This window comes from Pelmatolapia mariae, linkage group LG9 (genome assembly GCF_036321145.2).
Source record: "Pelmatolapia mariae isolate MD_Pm_ZW linkage group LG9, Pm_UMD_F_2, whole genome shotgun sequence".
NCBI classification, from domain to species: Eukaryota; Metazoa; Chordata; class Actinopteri; order Cichliformes; family Cichlidae; genus Pelmatolapia; species Pelmatolapia mariae.
In genome coordinates, this window is record NC_086235.1 from 4,526,137 (window position 1) to 4,546,998 (window position 20,862).

Here is a 20,862-nt window from a genome sequence, read left to right on the forward strand (position 1 = left end):
GTTGATCAATTATTAAGTCATGTACTAACAGAGACTTGGAGGAGAGAGACCTAATATTTAATAATCCACATTTCACTGTTTTACTCTTTGGTTCAGATGTGGATACTGTATTGTTCTTTCTTTGTGATTTTTTATGTTTAAGTTTGTTTGTTGCTGGTTTTTAGTTTGTTTTTTTCTGTTTGGGAGCTGACACAGACTCATTGGAAATGGGGTTTTGGGGGGGTAGCAGGAGGAGAGAAGCTGCAGAGAGGCGTGTAAGACTGCAGCTCTGCTTCCTGGTCCCAACTAGGGTGGGGCTAGGTTTCCCACTGAGCTCACCCAAAACCTTGGCTGATTGTGACCTACCCCCGTTTTTACACCTTGGCTCATGTGATTAGGTAGAGGATCATTAGGGGGTCCATTGTCCCTCTCGGGGGGACACTCCCACTGAACTGAAGAAGCTTCTTGGATGAGAGGTGAAATGTCTGCAAGCATCTTAGGGAAGATGGATTTAAAGAGAACATATTAATGTTGGATGTAACTAACTTAAGGAAATACACAAAGTGTAACTCTTGAACAAATCTCTTTCAATGTTCAGAATGGTCAAAGTGGATGACAACAACATTTCTCTCAGTCAGTCACCTGTTTGTGTTTATGAAAAACAAGGTACTAATACACTGTGATTGCTCCACATTGTTTACTCTGCCTGTCTGTGGGGGTTTGACCAGCTTGGAGTGAACAAAAGCAGAAAAACAGTAAAAAAAAAACAACAACAACAGACTGTGAAAGTCTAATTTAGTCTAGTTTATTTCATGAAAACAAAAGAAAAACCATTTCCAGTCAGCAGAGAAAAGTAGCATACATGCATGATAAAATGGATACTGCTACATAACATGTACAGTGACAGAAGTAAAATTCATTGTCTTACCACTTATCATATTCACCACTACAATGACAGTTTTTGTGTTTTCATGTATGTCTTATATGCAAATATATTTCAAGTGTTTTTCAGTTCTTTGTTTCAAATCTATATGCCAACAAATCATTTGTACTAAATGACTTTTTTTAATGAGTGATAGTTTGGACGTTATGTTCCTCACAGAATCCTGGCAGAGGGAGAAGAAATTGGGCCTGTCTCAGTATGCGTACTTGTGTACTCGTGATCAGTGTTGGTCAAGTCACTTGAAAAAAGTAATAAGTAACTAATTACTGATTACTTCCCCCAAAAAAGTAATCCCGTAACTTTACTGATTACTTATTTTCAAAAGTAATTAATCACTTAGTTACTTTTTAAAAACACAATTTACAACCTGAATAGGTGATAAAGCGATAGATCTTTCAGCCCAATTCTACTTTTTCTGCATAATCCATCATACAAAATGTAATCAAATGGAAAAGTCTCTTTTTAAAACTTGTTTTATTAGTTTTAATCTTTTAACTTTATGCATCAAGCAAAAATTAAATTATATGCAACATTCTCTGACTGGAAGAAATTTGTTTAACATTTAAACCTATTTTCTGCACATTCCAGCACATAAAATAAAATATTTTTTTTGTGTTTACACTCACTCTTTCAAATAGATGCAAGTAAAACACAGCAGAAAATAAATGAAGTCAAAGAATCAGCGGTCCTGTTGCTCTATTTTCACCTGTAAAGCAGGAGTGGGGTAGGTGGAGGTGTTCCCTGGTGCAGGTGTGCCGCAGCGGTCAGTTGAAGACTCCGCGAGTTTGTCCGTGAATTTCCCATTACGTCGTAGCGCACTCTGTGCTTGCTTGGAAGTTTAGGGGTTTTTTTCGCTGTAAAAAGAAGTTTTCTTCCCACGCACAACGGACGCTAATGTTTTTGTCACTTTTTATGGAATCAAACTCAAAGTAAGGTCAGTACTTCCACGCTTTAAACGCTGCATGCTCATACTCTCTCGCACACTCGATATATCATCCATTGTTGATCTGCAGACAGCTGTTGTCATGAACGTCGCACTCGCTTACGTCACTGTCATGAGACATTCTTGCAAAAAACTCACGGTTTTAGTAACGCAGTAACGCAGCGTTCCTACGGGAAAGTAAAGGTAATCTAATTACCGTTTTTGCAATAGTAATCCCTTACTTTACTCGTTACTTGAAAAAAGTAATCGGATTACAGTTACGTGTTACTGCCCTGCTCGTGATACGTCATTAGTTGGAGACCAAGTACTGTTCCAATTCAAAGTACGCTGTCGCTACCCGATCCGTACCACGTATGCGCAAATCTTACGTCATTTCTTCTTTTTGCCAACATTGCAACAGTTAATTATTTGAGTGACAGGGTTAGCGCCCAGTTAGCTCCTAGCATTTCTCAACAGCTCTGCCTCCTTTTCGACTGCCTGGGACATTTAAACAACGGATAATCCGTATACAAACAAATTCATGCTTTTCTCCTCAACAGAGAGCGTCCCCTGATTGAACAAAAACGCAGTAAAATAAGAAGAATGGCGCCTAATTACAGACTTTATAATACAGATCTAGTAATATGTCACATGAAGATTCATCACCCAGATTAAATGTTTACTGACAATTGACAGTGATAGTGGACATCATCATCACTATTCCAACAATCCTCTCCACACAGACAAGCATAAACACACTCGACTACCGCAAAATCAAATTTAACACGCCTAGTTCAGTTTACAATAGGGTTCATTCGCTCGGTCAGCAGGTGGCAGTATCCTCGTACACTGGGGAGTAAACTGCCATTAAAAGAAACAGAAGAAGAAGAAAACATCTGCACATGTGCGGTATGAATCTGGTAGACCCGATTTCTATGGTCTGACTTTGCACATGTGCAGTAAGGATCGGGGAGTCCTGATCTGTGGCTATCTTTTTATTTTTCGTTTTTCTCTACATTAAATTGAAATGTTTCATTATTGCAAACATTTTAAGAGATACTTATTATTGTTAACATCTTAACAGATACTCTGACCCGTAACTATCGTAAAATGAGCGGAAGTATGGGCCTTTCGCACATGCGTGGCACCGATCGGGTTTCCGGTATGGATCGGCTAGTGACAGTGACATGCGCATCAAGCAGAGAACGCAAAAAAGTCCCAGATGTGTTCTCGCTCCGCCCGTTTTATCGAGCATGCATCGGTGGTGACTTGTGTGGACTTGGTACAGCTAAATATCCCAGAATGCATTTCGTCCAAAATTTAAACACGGCAACGGCGGAGGAGCGTGGCTAAATTTTTTTTAAATATTACTCCTTCTGGGTCACAAAATAAACTTTTAAGTAATTTTCAGGAGAGAATGTAGTTGTGTAAACTTCAAATATCTGCTTGATTTATCAAGATATCCCATATTTCCAAAAGTGCTTCGACGTTTCCGGAGATGCCTGTTACCCACCAGCTTGATAGCAGACTGCGAGGTCAAGGATCACTAGAGCCCGGCGAGAACAGACTCCCGCACATCGTTTTCAACCCCCCCCCTCGGCCTTTTGCTACTCAGGTTAAACATGATATGCAACTCTCTTAGATAACTTCTAAATCTTAATGTTTGGTCCATTTCAGAGTTTCATTTGAGTAAATCGGTTTGGCTGAGATTAAAGTTAAGCTTCATAACATATTAATCACAGTTAAATTAAGAGGGAACTCCGAACCTGTGACATCATCAAGTACGCTGTTGCTCCAATTGTACAAATCGCGAGTCCGTACTCCCATGTGTTCTTGGTAAGTCCGGATTTGCCGAGAACGCGAGTACGGACTCACGTACTTGAGAACTGAGAAAGGCCCATTGTTTCACCTTAATGAGTTCTGCCCGGTCGGCTGTTATTTCATCAGGACTCTGCGTTTGGTGGGACAGTTTCTCCTGCAGAGCAATGGACTCTGAGACTTTGCACTCCTTTGAGTCACTACTTAAGGTTGGTTCATCAAATATATTTTACTGTGTTTTAATTTACAGCCCTCCCAGCCCTGGTGGTGTTTTCATTCAGGTTTTTCCAGACTTTTCATCTTCCGGCATTAAACTGGATAAACTCTTAACGATCAGGGATTTCAACCAGCATGTGGATGATCTTACCTGTAGCCTGCAACTAATCCAGAGCAAGGGTGCAAGCTGCTGAAAGGCTGAACAGTGGTTTTATAAGAGATGTAGACACAAGGAAAACAGGGTGAGTTAACAATCAAAAGCATAGACACTCACAAAGAACATGAGAACTGGTTCCATTACAGGTAGTTAATGGGCTGGGGAAGGACAGACAGCCACAGAGGGCTTAAATGCAGCCCTGTTAATTAGTGCCGATGGGAGAAAAATCGAGAAGGGCTCTGCCATAGGCCGGATCCAGGAGATACACCACAGGCAGATGAAAACACAGCCACTCACCCAGACATGTTTAGTAAATCTCTCAACCTAAAAGTCTTGCCAAGTCCCATTACACACAGTGCACATATATTTGTACTTCAGAACTCCTTTAGCCCATTTTTAGACTCTTGTTCATTAATCAACACATTTAACTGCCTGAATATTCCCTCAAAATAAACAGTGTTGAAACCAAACTGATTTCCTGAGATCAGATCTGCCTGATAACAAAGACACACAAAATGCCTCATGACCATGAACAGACGACAGTCATAGGAGTTAAATCGGATGACACTCAAATTTTCCACCACAAACTAGGAGCTTCACGTGTCATTTCACTTTTCATCTGCACAACATAGATCAAGTGAGCGTCACCTTCTCCAATCACAGAGATTATCAGAGAAAAGGTGATAGAGCTCTATAAAGAATAGTGAAAATATAACATGAAAATGGCACACTAATGCTTCATGAAATCACTTATTTATTCTGGTGATTTGATTATCAAAGTCACATAGAGTGGAAAAATGGGCCAAATTCTATTTATTAATATATGTGCAACACTGCTCGGTGCTGCTGTGCATTTCTAACCAGCTCTGAAATTTTAAACTGCACTTACTTATCATCCATACATCCGTTTTCTTCTGCTTATCCGGGGCCAGGTCGCAGGGGCAGCAGCCCAAGCAGTGAAGCCCAGACCTCCCTCTCCCCAGCCACCTCCTCCAGCTTATCCAGGGGAAAACCAAGGCAATCCCAGGCCAGCCGAGAGATATAATCTCTCCAGCGTGTCCTGGGTCTGCCCCGGGGCCTCCTCCCGGTGGGACAAGCCTGGAAAACCTCGCTCAGGAGGCGCCCAGGTGGCATCCTTATCAGATGCCCGAACCACTTCAACTGGCTCCTTTCGATGTGGAGGAGCAGCGGCTCTACTCTGAGCCCCTCCCGAATGGCCGAACTGCTCACCCTATCTCTAAGGGAGAGGCCAGCCACCCTTCGGAGGAAACCCATTTCCGCCGCTTGCATTCGCGATCTCGTTCTTTCGCTCCACTTGGGGCAGGGTCTCGTCCCTGACCCGGAGTGGGCACTCCACCCCTTTCCGGCTGAGGCTCATGGCCTCAGATTCAGAGGTGCTGATTCTCTCTGCGAATCGCTACCTTATCGTGGTGGAGGGGTTTGTGTCTCCCAGGGATCCCAGGGGCTATGTTGTCTGTTGACCGATCCCCGGCTACCAAGACTGACACTTATCAGCTGGCTTTAAAAGATATTTCTATAACTTTATAATACAAGTACTACAACTAAACACTACTGTTTTCTGAGGGGGAATTGTGTAAATGTAACAGGAATAACATTTCAGAGCAATAAAATGCATTAAAATTAAAACACAAAAACTTGATGTACACATCTATACTTGCAGCTTATCAAATTTAAGATTCAGGATTATTTACTGCAGGTCCAGAAATCAGAGCTACCTTATGAGATCCAAGTGTGACATCAGCTGATACTCTTTACAGCAGATTCCATCTGAACTCTGTGGAGCCTGATCTCAAGGTTTTTAAGTCTGAACCTGAAACCAGAAGAGGAACTTTCTGTCTCTGCAGAGTCATTGTGATTCAGTAATAGGAATGATTTCATGATCACGCTTACTCTGTTTGCACAGAGCAGATAATGAATAATGAGAATGGGATCGTTTGTGTTTGGAGTATGAACTGAGATTCTTGAAGCTCTTGTCACACTGGTCACAGCTGAAGTTCCCTTCAATGTGTATACGTTCATGAAGGTTACGACTGCTCGATTCTGAGAAACTTTTGTTACAGTGTCTACACTTGTATGGTTTCTCTCCTGTGTGGACTCGTTTATGTCTTTTAAGCTGACCTGCAGAGGTGGAGAAGTATGCACACTGGTTACAGGCGTGCTTTTTAACCCCACTGTGGAAGATTTCATGTTGTTTAAAATCAGATTGAGTGGGGAAGCCTCTCCCACATTCTTTACAGTAGATCATTTTGTCTTCAGTGTGTCTACGCTGATGCATTTTTAGGCTTCGTTGCTGATTGAAAGTTTTTCCACAAAGGTCACAACGAAACGCTTTCCCACCTCCACAGTGACGACAGGGTTGAGAACTGGATCCATCTGTGTCGCTCTGCTTCTAAACAAAGACACAAAGACAGTGTAAGTCAGGGAATTCCTTCAACATTTTAATCCTGAACGCCACCTGAAATAAAGAGCATCTCTGCCAACGTCCAATTACATTTTACTGTTTACATTATAACACTCAGCTTACTGGGCTACAATAAATGTCTTTAATGTAGAGGAACAGCAAGAAGCACTGCTACCCTGGCTGCAAACAGACTCTCACCATACTTTGAGGACATGTAAATAAAACTTGGAGACTATTAAAAGTCAGCTGATTCTGAGGGGGTCAGGTGGGATGCACTGATTGGTTTTAGTTAGATGACCCTCCTGTTGTTCAGTTAGTGAATACAAGTAAAATTGACTGGTTCATATAGAGCACTTTTCTACTCTGAGCACTCAAAGCACCTTATACAACATACCTTACTCACACATTCACACGAATTAGTAGGAAAGGAAATTTCAGGAGATTTTTAAATATATTTGTTTTGTGCCGTGTATGAAACTTGGAAGTGAGAGTTAAGTGAGCTGGGACTGAGACTCCACTGAGAGTGAGACCACACCTAAAACCAGATGTCCATGTGCAAAATGGAGGAAATATACTGTGGAAATACCACAAATCTCAGAAATGAATTAAAAAAAGTGCCATATTGTAACTGTGTTAAGATCTGTTCTTTATTTGGAAATGAATATATTTATTTTACAGGGTTCCTCTACAGTATATATATTGTTACGGCCCTAGCAGGGCCTATTCCTGAAGGTGCCTGTGTGGGAGTGTCCTTCAATCGCTTCTGCCTGAGGTGCCACCTTTCCCTTTTACACAGCTGACTCACATCAGCAATTTAAAGTATTTAAGCACAGGGAAAGGTGAGCTCTGGGCCAGAGTGCCATGTGAATGGTTACAGCTAGTGAGTTGGGTGTTTGTTGATAGTGAGCTGTGTTTTTGGCTGTTTGAAGCTAGTGAGCTGCTCTCTCTTTTTGACTTACTTTTTGTTTTATTGACCAACGCTGAGTTTTGTTTGTTTCCTTAAATGGTGATAGCGGCTTGTCTGTCTCTTTTTGTTGAATATTTGATAGGAACTTTAATAAAACTGTTTGATTTAACCCTTTTGCCTCCTTGTCTCCTTTTTCTGACCCGGACATATTTTGTTACTTCCCCCTCATTGCCTGGACCCTTTTAGGGGAACGTAACAATATCCAAGCTAAATGATCATAATTATAATATTTCTGACAGAGTCAAAATCAAACTGAATCAGAATTGAAGGAGCTGTAGAAATCATACCCAGCCTTATTGTCTGTGAAGGTTCTCAGTCATACATTATCGTAGTCTAAGGAGCTTGTAAAGAAAAGTATCTGGACTTTTTAAAGTTTCTCAAAAATGTTTCACCTCCCATCCAAGAAGATCAATTAGTGCGATTTACAAGATCCATATCCCATTCGATTCAGCTAATGCAGACTGGAATTAAGGTGACTTTCCACCAGTTTCTCTAAGGACTAATTTAAATAATGCTTCAAAACAATTGCAACTGTAAATCCTCAAATATGGATACAAAGTAACAGTAATCATTGCTGTTAGTTAGATGACGCATCATGTTCTTTACTGACATTTTCCAAATTCCAGTAGATGCCACTGAGTCCAGTAGAATTACTAACATGCTAACACAATTTAATGAGCCAAACACTGACACTGAAATTAGAAGATAAAAATATAAATACATACCTCACAGTAACTGCACTTGTAGAGTTTCTTTCTGGTGTGGATCTGTTGGTGTATTTTCAGGTAACGTGGAGATTTAAAAGTCTTCTCACACAGGTCACATTTATAAGGTCTCTCCTCAGTGTGGGTAAACATGTGGCTTTGTAACTGTGCATCTGTTGTAAACGGTTTCCAACACTGATCACAGCAGTAAACATCATGTCCAGTGTGAATGCGTAGGTGTCTATTTCGGTCCCCTTGGCGACTGAAAGTTTTTCCACAAATGTCACAGCTGTACGCGTTAATTCCAGAGTGGGTAACTAGATGAAGCCGTAAGTGGCTACTGTGAGTAAAAGCTTTACCACACTGATCACAGCTGTACGCTTTAACTCCACTGTGGATGAGTTGGTGTTTTTTTAAGTGTCGAGCCTGGGTAAAAGATTTCCCACACAAGTCACAGCTGTACGCTTTAACTCCACTGTGGATGAGTTGGTGTGTTTTTAAGCTTTCAGCCTGGGTAAAAGATTTTCCACACAGGTCACAGGTGTACAGTTTAACTTCACTGTGGATGAGTTGGTGTCGTTTTAAGCTTGTAGTCTGGGTAAAAAACTCTCCACACAAGTCACAGTTGTACGGTTTAATTCCACTGTGGATAAGTTGGTGTCTTTTCAAGTGTCCAGCCTGGTTAAAAGATTTCCCACACAAGTCACAGCTGTACGCTTTAACTCCACTGTGGGTGAGCTGGTGTCGTTTCAAGTTTCCAGCCTGGGTAAAAGATTTTCCACAAAAGTCACAGTTGTATGGTTTAACTCCACTGTGGATGAGTTGGTGTGTTTTTAAGTCTCCAGCCCGGGTAAAACCCTTCCCACACTCATCACAGCTGTATTTTTTCTCTCTCTTTCTTCTGTGAGGTTTGTCGGCCTCCTGAGAGCGCTGACTTCTCGCTCCATGTTGGTCCTGCAGTGACAGAGATACAAACAGAGGCAGTGAGTGAAATGCAGTCGTGGAACAAACTGAAACTCCATTAGTGGAATCAAAGATGTCAACAAACACATTGTAGGTGTGTTATCACCACCTTCTGGTGATATTATCACATTACAATGATGAGCTACAATGAGAGTTGTAACGTGCACACAGGTTCAATAGCAGAGATATTTTTACTCACCTTTTGGGTTGAAGTCATTGTTTCCTCTGCAGTGGCTGAGCTGAGTCTAAATGGCTCGTCTCCTCCTGATGATCAGCTGGAACACAAAATATATTTATATGTATTTCATCCTTGACAAAAAGAAGCTGAGATGGAAAGCTCAAATCCACTCAAACTAAATGTCTTCAGTCAGTGTGTCAGCCTCCAGTTAACAACAGTGGTGAGAAACTGCACTAATGAACCTCCACTGACTGAGTAACTGCAGTTTGGTGCTTCATTTGAACCTCACAGATTTTATTAAACAAACTGGATACAAAACTCTTCAAAACAGAAGGTGAGCTGATAGTAAGAGGGTCATCATCTCACTCTCCATCAGGATTCTCAGACCATGTCATGGTTCACTTGATCCCTGCAAACAGGCACAAACTGAAACTCTCTAAAGCTTTTGTGAAGACACTGAAGCAGTGGACTGATGAGGCTGTGGAGAATCTGCAGGTGTGTCTGGACTGCACCGACTGGGAGGTTTTCAGGATTGTTACCAACAGTTTGGATTATTATAGAGATGCTGTGACGTCCTGTGACATCAGCTTCTGTGAGGACAGCTGCACAGCATCACACACCAGGGTGAGTTAGAATAATGACCAGCTCTGGTTCACAGCTAAGCTAAAGGAGGCTGAGGCTGGAAAAGCAGGGACAGAGACAATTTAAGTTCAGGTTTAGTGAGGCTAAACTCCAAAAACTGTTTACAGCTAACGACTCTGCTTCTGTCTGGAAAACACTCAGACACTGAACCAACCACAAACTTAAAGACCCCACTCCACCAACAATGCACACCAACAGCCTGAACAGCTCCTGCTGTGGATTCTACCAACAATGATCTGTTACTCCACCACCCAAGAACTTCAACACCTTCAGCAGCCCCCGTGATTATAAAACATGGCCTGGACCTGATCACCACTTCACAGTCTCTCCATCCTCCATGGGTCCTCTCTCCACCTCTCTCCATACATGAGAGATGTAAATAGAAATAGAACCCCACACAAAGCTATATGTTGTTTTTAAAGTGCTACATGAATAAATTATGGTTTGGTAAAGCAGCTGGACCAGACTCAGAGTCTACGTCATGAACCACAAGTGGACAAAACCCCTGTTTTCTGTAGACAAAACAAAATTCAACATTCAATACCCAACAGGATTAAAAACATTCTTCTTCTCCCAAATCACCAAGAGCTGCACATTAACCACCACATTATATTTTTATTCTCAGCGCTTTCAAATATGAACTTTCATCTCTGTTTCATTAGTTTTTGTTAACATCACTTTACAGCAGCCAGACTCATTAAAAGGAGACTGTACGAGTTCACTTCCTCTCATGTTCACTTCCTCTCATGTGTTCATCCACAGCAGCTGGAAAATCAAGTTTATTGTGACCCTGATACTGCAGCAGATCGCTCTGATTTCCTGTTATCACTTCAAATAGAAATGAGGCTGTAGAGGTTTGGTGCATGCAGAAAAACAGCTGCAGGAACAATGAAAAGACTTTTCTGCTCCAACTTCTCCCAGCATGCTGAGCTAATGATTAGTTGGTGTTTTTCTCCAAACACTCTCTCACTCTTCTCTCAACGTCTTCACAATAAACTGTGAACAGCCACCGAGGAGAGCAGCAGAAGACCTCATTCAGGAGCTAAACTCAACATGAACTGAACTCACAGTAAAGTTAGCTCGGTGCTTACCTTTAGATGAGCCCACAAACCGAGAGAAACTCCGGGATGAAGCTGGAACTCTTTCCAAACACAGGAAACAGATCAGGGAGCAGAGACCCACGTGGTTCACGCTGATCTCAGCTACGATCCAGGAGACAAGGGTGGGCAGATCGATGCAGATATCGATCCAAACATTGGTAGTGGTATATGATCGATACTTTAGTTTGTTTCTCTCTTCTATGTTCACTACTTTACTCCCGTTTCATGGAAAAGCAGCTCTCTCTGCTCGACTCCTCTCCTGCTAACACACTTTGCTCCGCCCCCTTCTTCCTGCTGTACTGTGGTTCGTTACTGTCTGGTCACGTGACTCAGCTACACAGTGTAACTAGAGTTGTGTCCCAAAACGTCGGCAGCATCCTCCTGAGGCCGCATTTGAAGGCCGATTACGTCACAGCCAGGCGACGAAGGCTGTCACAATTCGTCGACTTCTTCAAATGCGTCCTTCATTTCCCCGAATTTGAAGGATGGGTCGGGTGTGTCCTTCGTGGCCCACCATATCCTAGAATTCATAGCACGGCCCAGCCAAATTTCAGCTGCCAACAATGGCGGCCGCTACTAAGTTTTAAAATTACTCTTATTTAGTGATGGGCAGATGAAGCTTCATGAAGCACATAAGCTTTTCATCCAATTGGTTCACCCCAGCGCAAAGCGTCTTGAAGCTCTATTTGCTCTAGTAGGATATCTACTGGACGTAAAAATATTAGTTGGCATAAATTTGAAGAGTGTGGCATTTTGCACACAGCCTGTAAATGTCAACAACAACAGGAGTGTGTAAAACATGTATATTGTAGTGATGGCAGTATGCTGTGTATATTTATACTGGCAGTATGGAAAATGATTATTTGGAAATGCTTAAAATGGAAATGATCATTTACTGTGAGGTGTGGTTGGGGTATGGACAGTGGTTGTGCTTTTGTAACATTGAGGTATGGACAGCTACACACTGAGGCTTTGAGCCTCAGTCCTGCCTGTTCACATTTTATTCTATGAAAACTAAATTTTCACTGCTTTCATGACCTTTTTAGTGGGGAGAACATAGCTAGGATTTAATGATTTAACAGATCTTTTAAATCCTTTGTCCTCCACAATGCTAAATGGCTGGGAATCCTCAATCACCATGCTAACCAGGTCTTCATCTATTTGAGATTGTTCTCCTGAGGAAAGACTATAAAAACAAAGCACAAATATAAATATCACACACGTAACTTATTACAGTTGTATAATATTGTTATATCATTTAGTAACATTACAGCATGCTATATTATCATGGCATTTGATGGCTCACCTGGTCTTGCTCCACAATCGGTGTTCCTCTTATTCTCATGCAAAGCTCTGTAGTGGCATGGATGAGGTGTTGTTGTTATATCCCAGCTCCCTGGCACATAGCAAACACTTCACCTTGTACAAAAGTAAACACAGCTTAACATAAATTGTATTGCACCATCAGTATTATGAAAATCCATCTTCTGTAGAAATTTACATACCTTGTTGGGAGGAATAAGATCAAAATGTTCCCACACAGGGGAGGACATCCTCCTCTTCTTAGCTGGCTCCATTCTCTCCTGACTTTCTCTCCTCACTCTCCTAAACCTCCAAACTCTCTCCAAACTCTCACTAACCGCAACTCTCCATCAAACACCCACATTTTGAATGAAGTCTGAGGGGTTTATATCGCTAAGTTCGAACCACTTCCTGAACCAGTCACGTGGTACAGCCAGGCAGCGAGGCTTCGGACGTCATCATTTTCATCTCCTCCCATAAATGAAGCAAGCCTCGATACGCGCATCGCGTTACTCGACACAAGCTTCGAAGCCTCCATACAGAACGTCACATCACTACTCTTATTCATCTTTCTGGGTCACAAAATAAACTTTTAACATATTTTCAGGCAGGAAAGTAGCTGTGTAAACTTCAAATATCTGCTTGGTTTATCAAGACATCGCATATTTGCAAAAGTGTGCCGACGTTTTCGGAGACGTCTGTTACCCACCCGCTCGATAGCGAGCCAGGGGGTTCAATGGTCACACAGCCGGCGAGAGCAGCGGACTCCCGGCTTCATCGTTTTCAGACCCCCACTTTTTCGCTACTCAGGTTAAACATGATATATAAGTCACTCGGATAACTTAAAAATGTAATTATTTTCCTTTTTTCTGTGTTTTATTTGTTCCGGAGTAAATCGGTTTGGCTGAGATCAAAGTTATTAGATTGTTAGATTAAATACAACTTTATTATTCCATTGGGTGGGTTCCCAGAATTCATAGCGCGGCCCAGCCAAACTCCAGTTTTCAGCAATGGTGGCAGTTAGGGAGACGGTAGAAACGGCGGTCGAGGACAACTACATTTTTAAATGTAAGTTGTATTTGAAGTAGCGATACAAATGTTAAGATGTTTCTTAAAGTAGTTAACAAGGCAGTTCAATGGAAGTAATTTTTTACAGTCGTTAAACTTACGATTGTACAGTCCCGCTAGTTGTAAGTTTTCCGACCCCGCGCTATCTTTCGCTACTCGGGTTAAACATGATATATATATAAGTCACTTAGATAACTTATAAATCTTAATGTTTGTTTTTTTACAGTTTTATTTGTTCCTCTGTAAATCAGTTTGCCTGAGATTAAAGTTATAGTAGTTTTCACATAGCTGAATATACGTCAAACAGAAAACCCATTAAACAGAAGTGTGAGATGGTTGATTGCACTCCAATGTCCTGTCATGTTTTAGGGAGCAAAGAGCATACGACCAATTTCATTAAACTCCGGAGCGACAATGAGCAACTGTTTACTGGTGCCAAAAACTCAGCCACTGTGGGTTGGAGGTACAGCAACAATATGCCGCTTTTAATCTGTTAGGCATAAGGGAGAGAGCTTAATCTCTCTTTTAGTCCGAAGTATGTACATTTTGCTATGGATACTGTTCAGGAATTAAGAAGATTGATATGCTCTATTATTTTCTGTCTGTTAGGGCCATTCTTGAGAAGATGGGCCTGCAGGGTAAAGTCACCCCTTTGCAGGCAAAAAAAAATGGGACAATCTAAAAAAGAAATACAAAGTATGCACAGCTGTATTCAAATATGTTTTTTTTTTAGCAAGTTAGAAACTTATTCATGTAAACCTGTACTGTTGCTTTTTTTGTCAACTGCCACTTTTTATTTCCTCTGCCTTTAGGATTTCAAGTATCCAGGGTCAGGTGAGGGAGTGAGCGGGAAGCCCACTGCTGCTGCATGGCCCTGGTTTGCCCTCATGGATGAGGTGTTAGGACAGAGGCCTTCTGGGTTTTTGGATTTAATCAGAGAGGACATGAGATTGCAGAGGGAAATGGAGGAAAGAAGAGCACAGGAGGCAAAAGATAGAATGGACAGACTGTTTGGTTTGCTTGAGAAACTTGCTGAAGAAAAAAAACGATTACATTTCTGTAAATAAAAATGTAAATGCTTCACCTTTATTTGCATTGTTTTTCCTTAAAAAAAAAAAAAAAAAAAGAAACTATGTACAACATAAATTTTATCAACACAATTAATTAAAATGTCTGAAAAAGTAACAATAGAAAAAACAACAAAAAACATGAATTCTTAAGAATTATTATTACAGTCAGGATTAACCTGAGTGTCCCAGTAAGCACAGGTACTTTTAACCAGGTCTGATCTTTGGCTGAGCAGGAAGTCTCGGGCAGTGCTGCTGAATGTGCTGGACCAGGACCAGAGAGATGGAGGAGGTGCCACAAGCAAGACCTTGGTTTGTATTTCCAGCTAGTAAGTGGAGCATCATACAGGGTGATCTCCATAAGGTCTAGAGATGCTCGTTTCCACTGTCCACCGCATCATCTGTCACTTGGGTGTGCAGGGCTGATGTAACTGATGGCTGCCATGTCACTAAGATATATTCAGAAAGATGCAAACAATCCTGTTAATAAAGATCTAACAAATGCTCTACTAACAGAATACTTGCCTGTTTAAAAATATTCATGGTCTTGGGGTAGCTCCTCCACGGCAAACACCTCAGCAGATAGCTGGTCCCGCCAGGGAGCACCACTGACTGCCTCCAAACCCATCTCCCCCTCATCTTGCACATCATCCTCAGGTGCATCCTCCGGGTCCATAGCGTCACCAGCACCGAGGCAGATGTTGTGTAGGACAGCACATGCTGTTATGACCTGAAACAGATGTTTTTTTTAAAAAACAAAAAACCCCAAATAAGGTGTTTATAAATGTACATACACTAAAGTTCCCATTATATCATTATAATTATTTGAAAAAGAATGGCACTATATTGTAATGACTTACATGTGGTACAAAGGTGTGGTGCACCTCCAGCGCTTGAAGGAAGATGACCCGGAACCTCGTCTTCATCATTCCAAAAGCACGCTCCATAATAGAGCGTGCCCTGGAATGATGAGAGTTGAAGCGCTGGGCTCCCACACCTTGAACTGGCCTCTTGTATGGAGTGATGAGGGGAAGTGGATGCTGGAGACATGGGTACCCTCCATCTGCTAAGATGAAATGCCCTGGAGGAGTATAAATGGCCTGCCGGTACAGTGGGCTGTTGCGTAGCACCCTGGAGTCATGCACTGACCCAGGCCAGCCCACATATGTATCGATGAAGCGGCCCTGATGGTCACAAACTGCCTGCAGGAGTATGGATGGGAACAATTTCCTGTTTCTGTAGCACTGACCATCAGGGCCGCTGGGAGGCTTGATGCGGACATGGCAGCCGTCAATTGCACCAGCAGCCTTTAAAAAGGCTCTGTGTCTTGTCAGCCCTGCAAACCCATGAGACAGGACATCTAGGTCTTCAGGAGTCCGAAGGAGATGGATAACCTGATGGCGAATAGCCACCACCTCCTCTGTGACCCTGTGGACGATGCGGTGAACAGTGGAGCGAGGAATAGCAAACACTCTGGAAACAACTCTGTAGGATGCTCCACTTGCCAGCCAGAAAAGAAACAGAACGACCTCAATAGTGGCACCCCAACCATGTGGCCGATCCTGGTTAAGGAGGTGCAGCAGCACTTTCAGAGACTCCCTGCTCAGACGAAAATCAGGCCTGGTGTCCTCATTATTAAAAAACCTGTCCAGGACTGGGACACTCAGGTGAATCCTGCAGTACTGTGGTCTCGCCTGGTGAAGGAAAATAAGGAAAATGTTTTATTCTTATCATTATTATGAATGTTGCTCTTGTTCTTTAAAAAAAAAAAAAACGTGTCAAAACTTTATTTTGATTATCATACTTAAGTAAAATTCACTGGTTAAGTGATAAAAGATAAACGAGCAAATAAAATCACGTCTACATCGGAGTTTTATTTAGCTAGTAAACAGATTTCAAATACACACATAAACGATGGGGGAAAAAAACTGAAGACATGTATTTTCACTGTACCTGAACTTGGTTATCTCTTAGTCTGAGATAAATCAGTCATCTGCGACGGCTGATTTGTTGTAACTCTTCGATTAACAAAAATAAGAGAAAAATACAGAGAGTTTCAACGATATCCATTGTTTCACCGAGGGGGAGAAAGCGGTAAGGGCGGGGAGAAGGGGTAAGGGCGGGAACAGCTGCTGACGCAAATCTGAAGGCTAGACTGTCCCATTTCACAAGCCTCGCACTTCCGGCCTTCTCGGTCTTCGAAGGACCCGGCCCACGTAGACCGCAAAGGCCGGGTCCTCCGAAGGATGTAGCCGACGTTTTGGGACACAGCTTAGGTGGGGTGCGTTCCAAAAGTACCTCCTCTTTCCTTTTCCTCGGTTCTTTTTTTCTTTGCCTCGATAAAAACGTCATTTTGGGAAGGAGAATTGCTAAGGACTCAGGAAAAGAGAAGAGCGGTGCTGAGAATTGGAACAGCCTTACACTCGTCTCTTTGTATCAATGTTACACCCTTGGACGATTTTTATGTACGACCACAAGCATCACACACATGGAAATAAAGAATTCTGTCCTTAAATAATGATTTGTGCAATAAAATACACATTTGTAAATTGATTTGCAAAGTAAAGCTTGAAAATAGAACCAGCATTGAACATGGTTGAACAACAGCTCACTTCTATCATACTCACTGCAGTGTATATCCCCCATGATGCTAATGCTAGGTGGGCCATGAAAAAACTTTTTGCAGCCATTAGCAAACATCAGACTAAACATCCCGAGGCTGCTTTTATTGTTGATGGCGACTTCCACCACACTAATTTAAAGACAGTCCTCCCCAGATTCCACCAAAATGTCTCCTGCCACACCAGAGGGGACAAGACTTTAGACCAGGGGCAGGCAACCTTTCTGATGACGAGTGCCATCTAAAATGGAAGTCAGTGTGCCATATGATTCCATTAGCAATGAATTTAATAACGCTCTACATTAACAGTTACACACTATATAGAACCACTTTATAGAATTATATTTGTTCGCAGATGTTGGCAGCTATCAGCGAATAGTTATCAGCTATTTTGAAACAAAAAAAGACACTTTTTATCCATAACAAGAATTCCATAACAGCAAATGAACTGTACAACAGAAAATACAAATGCTATTTATGGTCTCCTCACAACAATGATAAGAAAAATAAACTGGGCCAATATGGCATGTTTGTTAATACAGAGATATACATGTTAATGGGATCTCTGGTCTCCCACTCAGAGACACAGGTCTCCGAGTGTCCAGCATTCAGACGGCTACCTGAGGACACTCTTCGTGTGGGAGAAAACCTGCTCACACAGATATGTAGAGCCAAATGCTGTCAATAAGGCCTCTGCAATGTTCTGAAGACAGTTAAACTTGTCAGGTAGTGATGTCCAGCAGGTGAAAATACAAGTTCCATGAACACGCACAGCTGTGGATTCCAGCTGCTTCGCATTAACTGGCTGAGTTAATGCCAGTTAATGTGAGACAAATCTAGCTGCTCATTAAAGCTTTCTGGTTTAAACAGAAAAGAAAACATTGGTCCATACACCTGAAAGTCCCAAAAACGCATTGTGAATTCTGTCTCGAGTCTACGGATGTATCCGTGTATTTCCGTGGTGCTGATGCTGTGCTGAGCGGACAGATCCTGAAGGATTTGAAGTGTCGAAATGTGGAAAGCTAACAACGTCCCTCTCACCAGTAGGCTAAGTTATTTTTAGCCAATTACAAGTTGAATCTGGTAGTTGGGGTTGTTAGCTAAGATACCATCATTAAGAAGCGGCAAAACTAATGTGTCTATGCGAGCTAATTTGCGATGTGCACCGCTGACGCGGCCATTTATTTTTTAATGCACCTTCTCAGATTAATTCACTGCGTGTTGTGATCAGGGCTGGACTGGGACAAAAAAATCAGCCCGGGCATTTTGACTAGAGACCGGCCCACCAGGTATTAAAGCCATAAAGCCTTTGAATGAAAACAAACGCTGCTGTGACAGTGATGTACGCTGTCTTGTTGGTATATGTATGATTTCTATACATTTTACATCAGATAAAAACTTTGGTTGTAAGCTTCAGATAATTATTTAATAACAGCTAGACATTTTAAATGAGAATAAGAAAGAAAGGTATATCTTTGTGCCCCCCTTTTACAAAAAAAAAAAAAAAAAAAAAATCATCGGCCCACCGAGCAAATGCCCGGTATGCCCGATAGCCAGTCCAGCAATGGTCAGTTAACCCTTCACGTGCCAGCTGTGGCACGCGTGCCTAGGGTTGCCGACCCCTGCTTTAGACCATGTTTATTCCAACCTGGCTGTAGCCTACAAAGCAACACCCCTCCCTCACGTTGGACAATCGGACCATCTCTCCCCGTTTCGATGCATTCTCAATCATCCAGTAAAGTAAATCTCCAAAAGTTGATTCTGTTCATTTGCATAATGACTGAAACCAGTCATTATGCAGATGTACTGCTTATAAGATTGGGGAAACCTGCAGTCAGTTGAGACTGAAGAAGCCACTTGGATGAGTGACGAAATGTTTCTCCCACAAAATGCTACGTCCAGATGAACAGAATCAACTTTTGGAGATCTCTCCCTGTTCCTCACACCTGGGTACTCACCACTCATCCAACGTGTGAAACCTGCTGCGAGGACAATTAAAGTGTGGCCAGAGGGGACAGACGCAGTGCTCCAGGACCAGTTTTGGGTGTAATGCGTTACTAAGTAACGCGTTACTGTAATTAAATTACTTTTCCACTGAAAAAGTAGAGTAACTAATTACTGTTCATTTTTAGGTATTTTAATTACAATTACTTACAATGTACTTGCGTTACATTGTAAAATAATTAAACTCGCTGAATATCATTATTTAATTTCAATAATTTATCTTCTAAACGTAGAAGTAAACTCTGCCGCTTTAACATCGCTGTAGTGCAGGTGCACGTCATTTCGCGCCTGCATAGTCGTATTCTAAAGCGGAAGATGTCGGACTCGGCTGAAGCGAGTGGCTGTTTTTTGAAATGGACATATTCCTGTCTCTTCACTTTTCTGAAACAAGCAGACAAGAACATTACAGTAATATGTAAGCTATGTCCTGGGGAGAAAAAACTATCGGCTGCTGTTAATAGCACGAGTAATCTACTGAAGCGCCTGCCACGAGAGCATAGACGAACACTTCTGAGTGATCCTTGTTCATCATCCATGGATAACACCGCGGCAACTCCTGCTAAGCAGGCAAAACTTGATTTTACTTCAGCAGCACAGAAAGTGTCTGAAGGTGAGCTTAAAAAATGATTGCTAGCTGCATTGTGGAAGAGATGCTACCGCTGCGTACTGTAGAGTCTCCGTCTTTAAAAAAATTATTTATTATTTAAAGAGTTTAATTTCTATTGCTTGTCCACTCAAGATTTATAGGGATTTTAAGAAGTATTTAGTTTAATTACTTATTTAGTAATTAAGTTACTTTTCTGACACAGTAATTAGATAAGTATTTTAAATACAATATTGACTAAGTAATTAGTAATTAGTAATTAATTACTTTTTTAAAGTAACTTACCCAACACTGTCCAGCACAGATTCAAAAACACAGACTGGAATACGTTCACTCACACAGACTGGGACCAGTACGCCTCGTCTGTACTGGATTACATCTCCAAAACTACAGACAGTGTCACCACCCAGAAATGGATCACCATGTACCCCAACCAGAAGCCTTGGATGAAACGGGATGTTCGTCTCCTCCTGAAGGCCCGGAACAACGTTTTCAGGTCAGAAGATGCACACGCCTACAATACAGCCAGAGCTAAGCTAAAGAGTTGGATCGTCTGGCTGAGTGGTGCGACACAAAGATCATGTTGATGTTGATTAGAAGATGGCGCCTGTGTGTTTGGCATGCCATCAACCGCTCTTTTTTATCTGTTTGATTTTATTGTTTTTAGCTAATGTTGTGCAACATGTCAGTTCAATACTGTCGTATGATCGCCAGACTTTATTGGAAATCGGCTCATCCACCAAAGTTTCAGTTTGGTTTGGTAAAGATAGCCAGGGTTTTCTGCCTCCCTACCTGGAAGCAGTACCATTGCGCTGGCATCCCCTACCACTGCCACCAGATATGTGGAAGCAACGCAGGAGACGGGGTACCCGTGGAGGTTGTCTCGTTAAGCTGAGAATCCGGATTTCTTACCTTCCTCACGATCTACGCTCCGTTCTTCAATCTTTTCCACGACTCTTGTTACCATCGCGTGCTCTGGATCCTGTGGATTCCTGGTTGGTTCCCGTTGTTGGCTCTATCGGGAGCAGCCCTGTTAAATCATTCCCTCTTCGGCATCTGCGTTGGAGGGGAATGGACCGATCAAACCTTCGATTGGTGGATCTGGTTGTCACTACCCCGGAGGTCTCCTAACCAGCTCCCCTCAGGTTGGGTTTAATAAATGCCAGATCGGTGGCGAATAAGACCT

The 20,862-nt window shown here is 42.1% G+C and overlaps 1 protein-coding gene and 1 long non-coding RNA gene across 2 annotated transcripts; both read right to left on the reverse strand.

Moving 5' to 3' along the window:
- Positions 1-783: 783 nt before the first annotated feature.
- Positions 784-11,258, reverse strand: LOC134634848 (uncharacterized). The gene is made up of 4 exons (XR_010573832.1): positions 11,003-11,258; positions 9,291-9,366; positions 8,150-9,082; positions 784-6,445 (listed from the first exon to the last, which is right to left on the reverse strand). It is a non-coding gene; the product is annotated as an uncharacterized LOC134634848 (long non-coding RNA).
- A 3,719-nt stretch (positions 11,259-14,977) lies between these two features.
- On the reverse strand, positions 14,978-20,643 carry LOC134635045 (uncharacterized). The gene is made up of 4 exons (XM_063484560.1): positions 20,589-20,643; positions 17,689-17,717; positions 15,309-16,142; positions 14,978-15,178 (listed from the first exon to the last, which is right to left on the reverse strand). The coding sequence occupies exons 1-4, from the start codon at positions 20,641-20,643 to the stop codon at positions 14,978-14,980; spliced, it is 1,119 nt and encodes a 372-aa protein (XP_063340630.1).
- Positions 20,644-20,862: the final 219 nt, after the last annotated feature.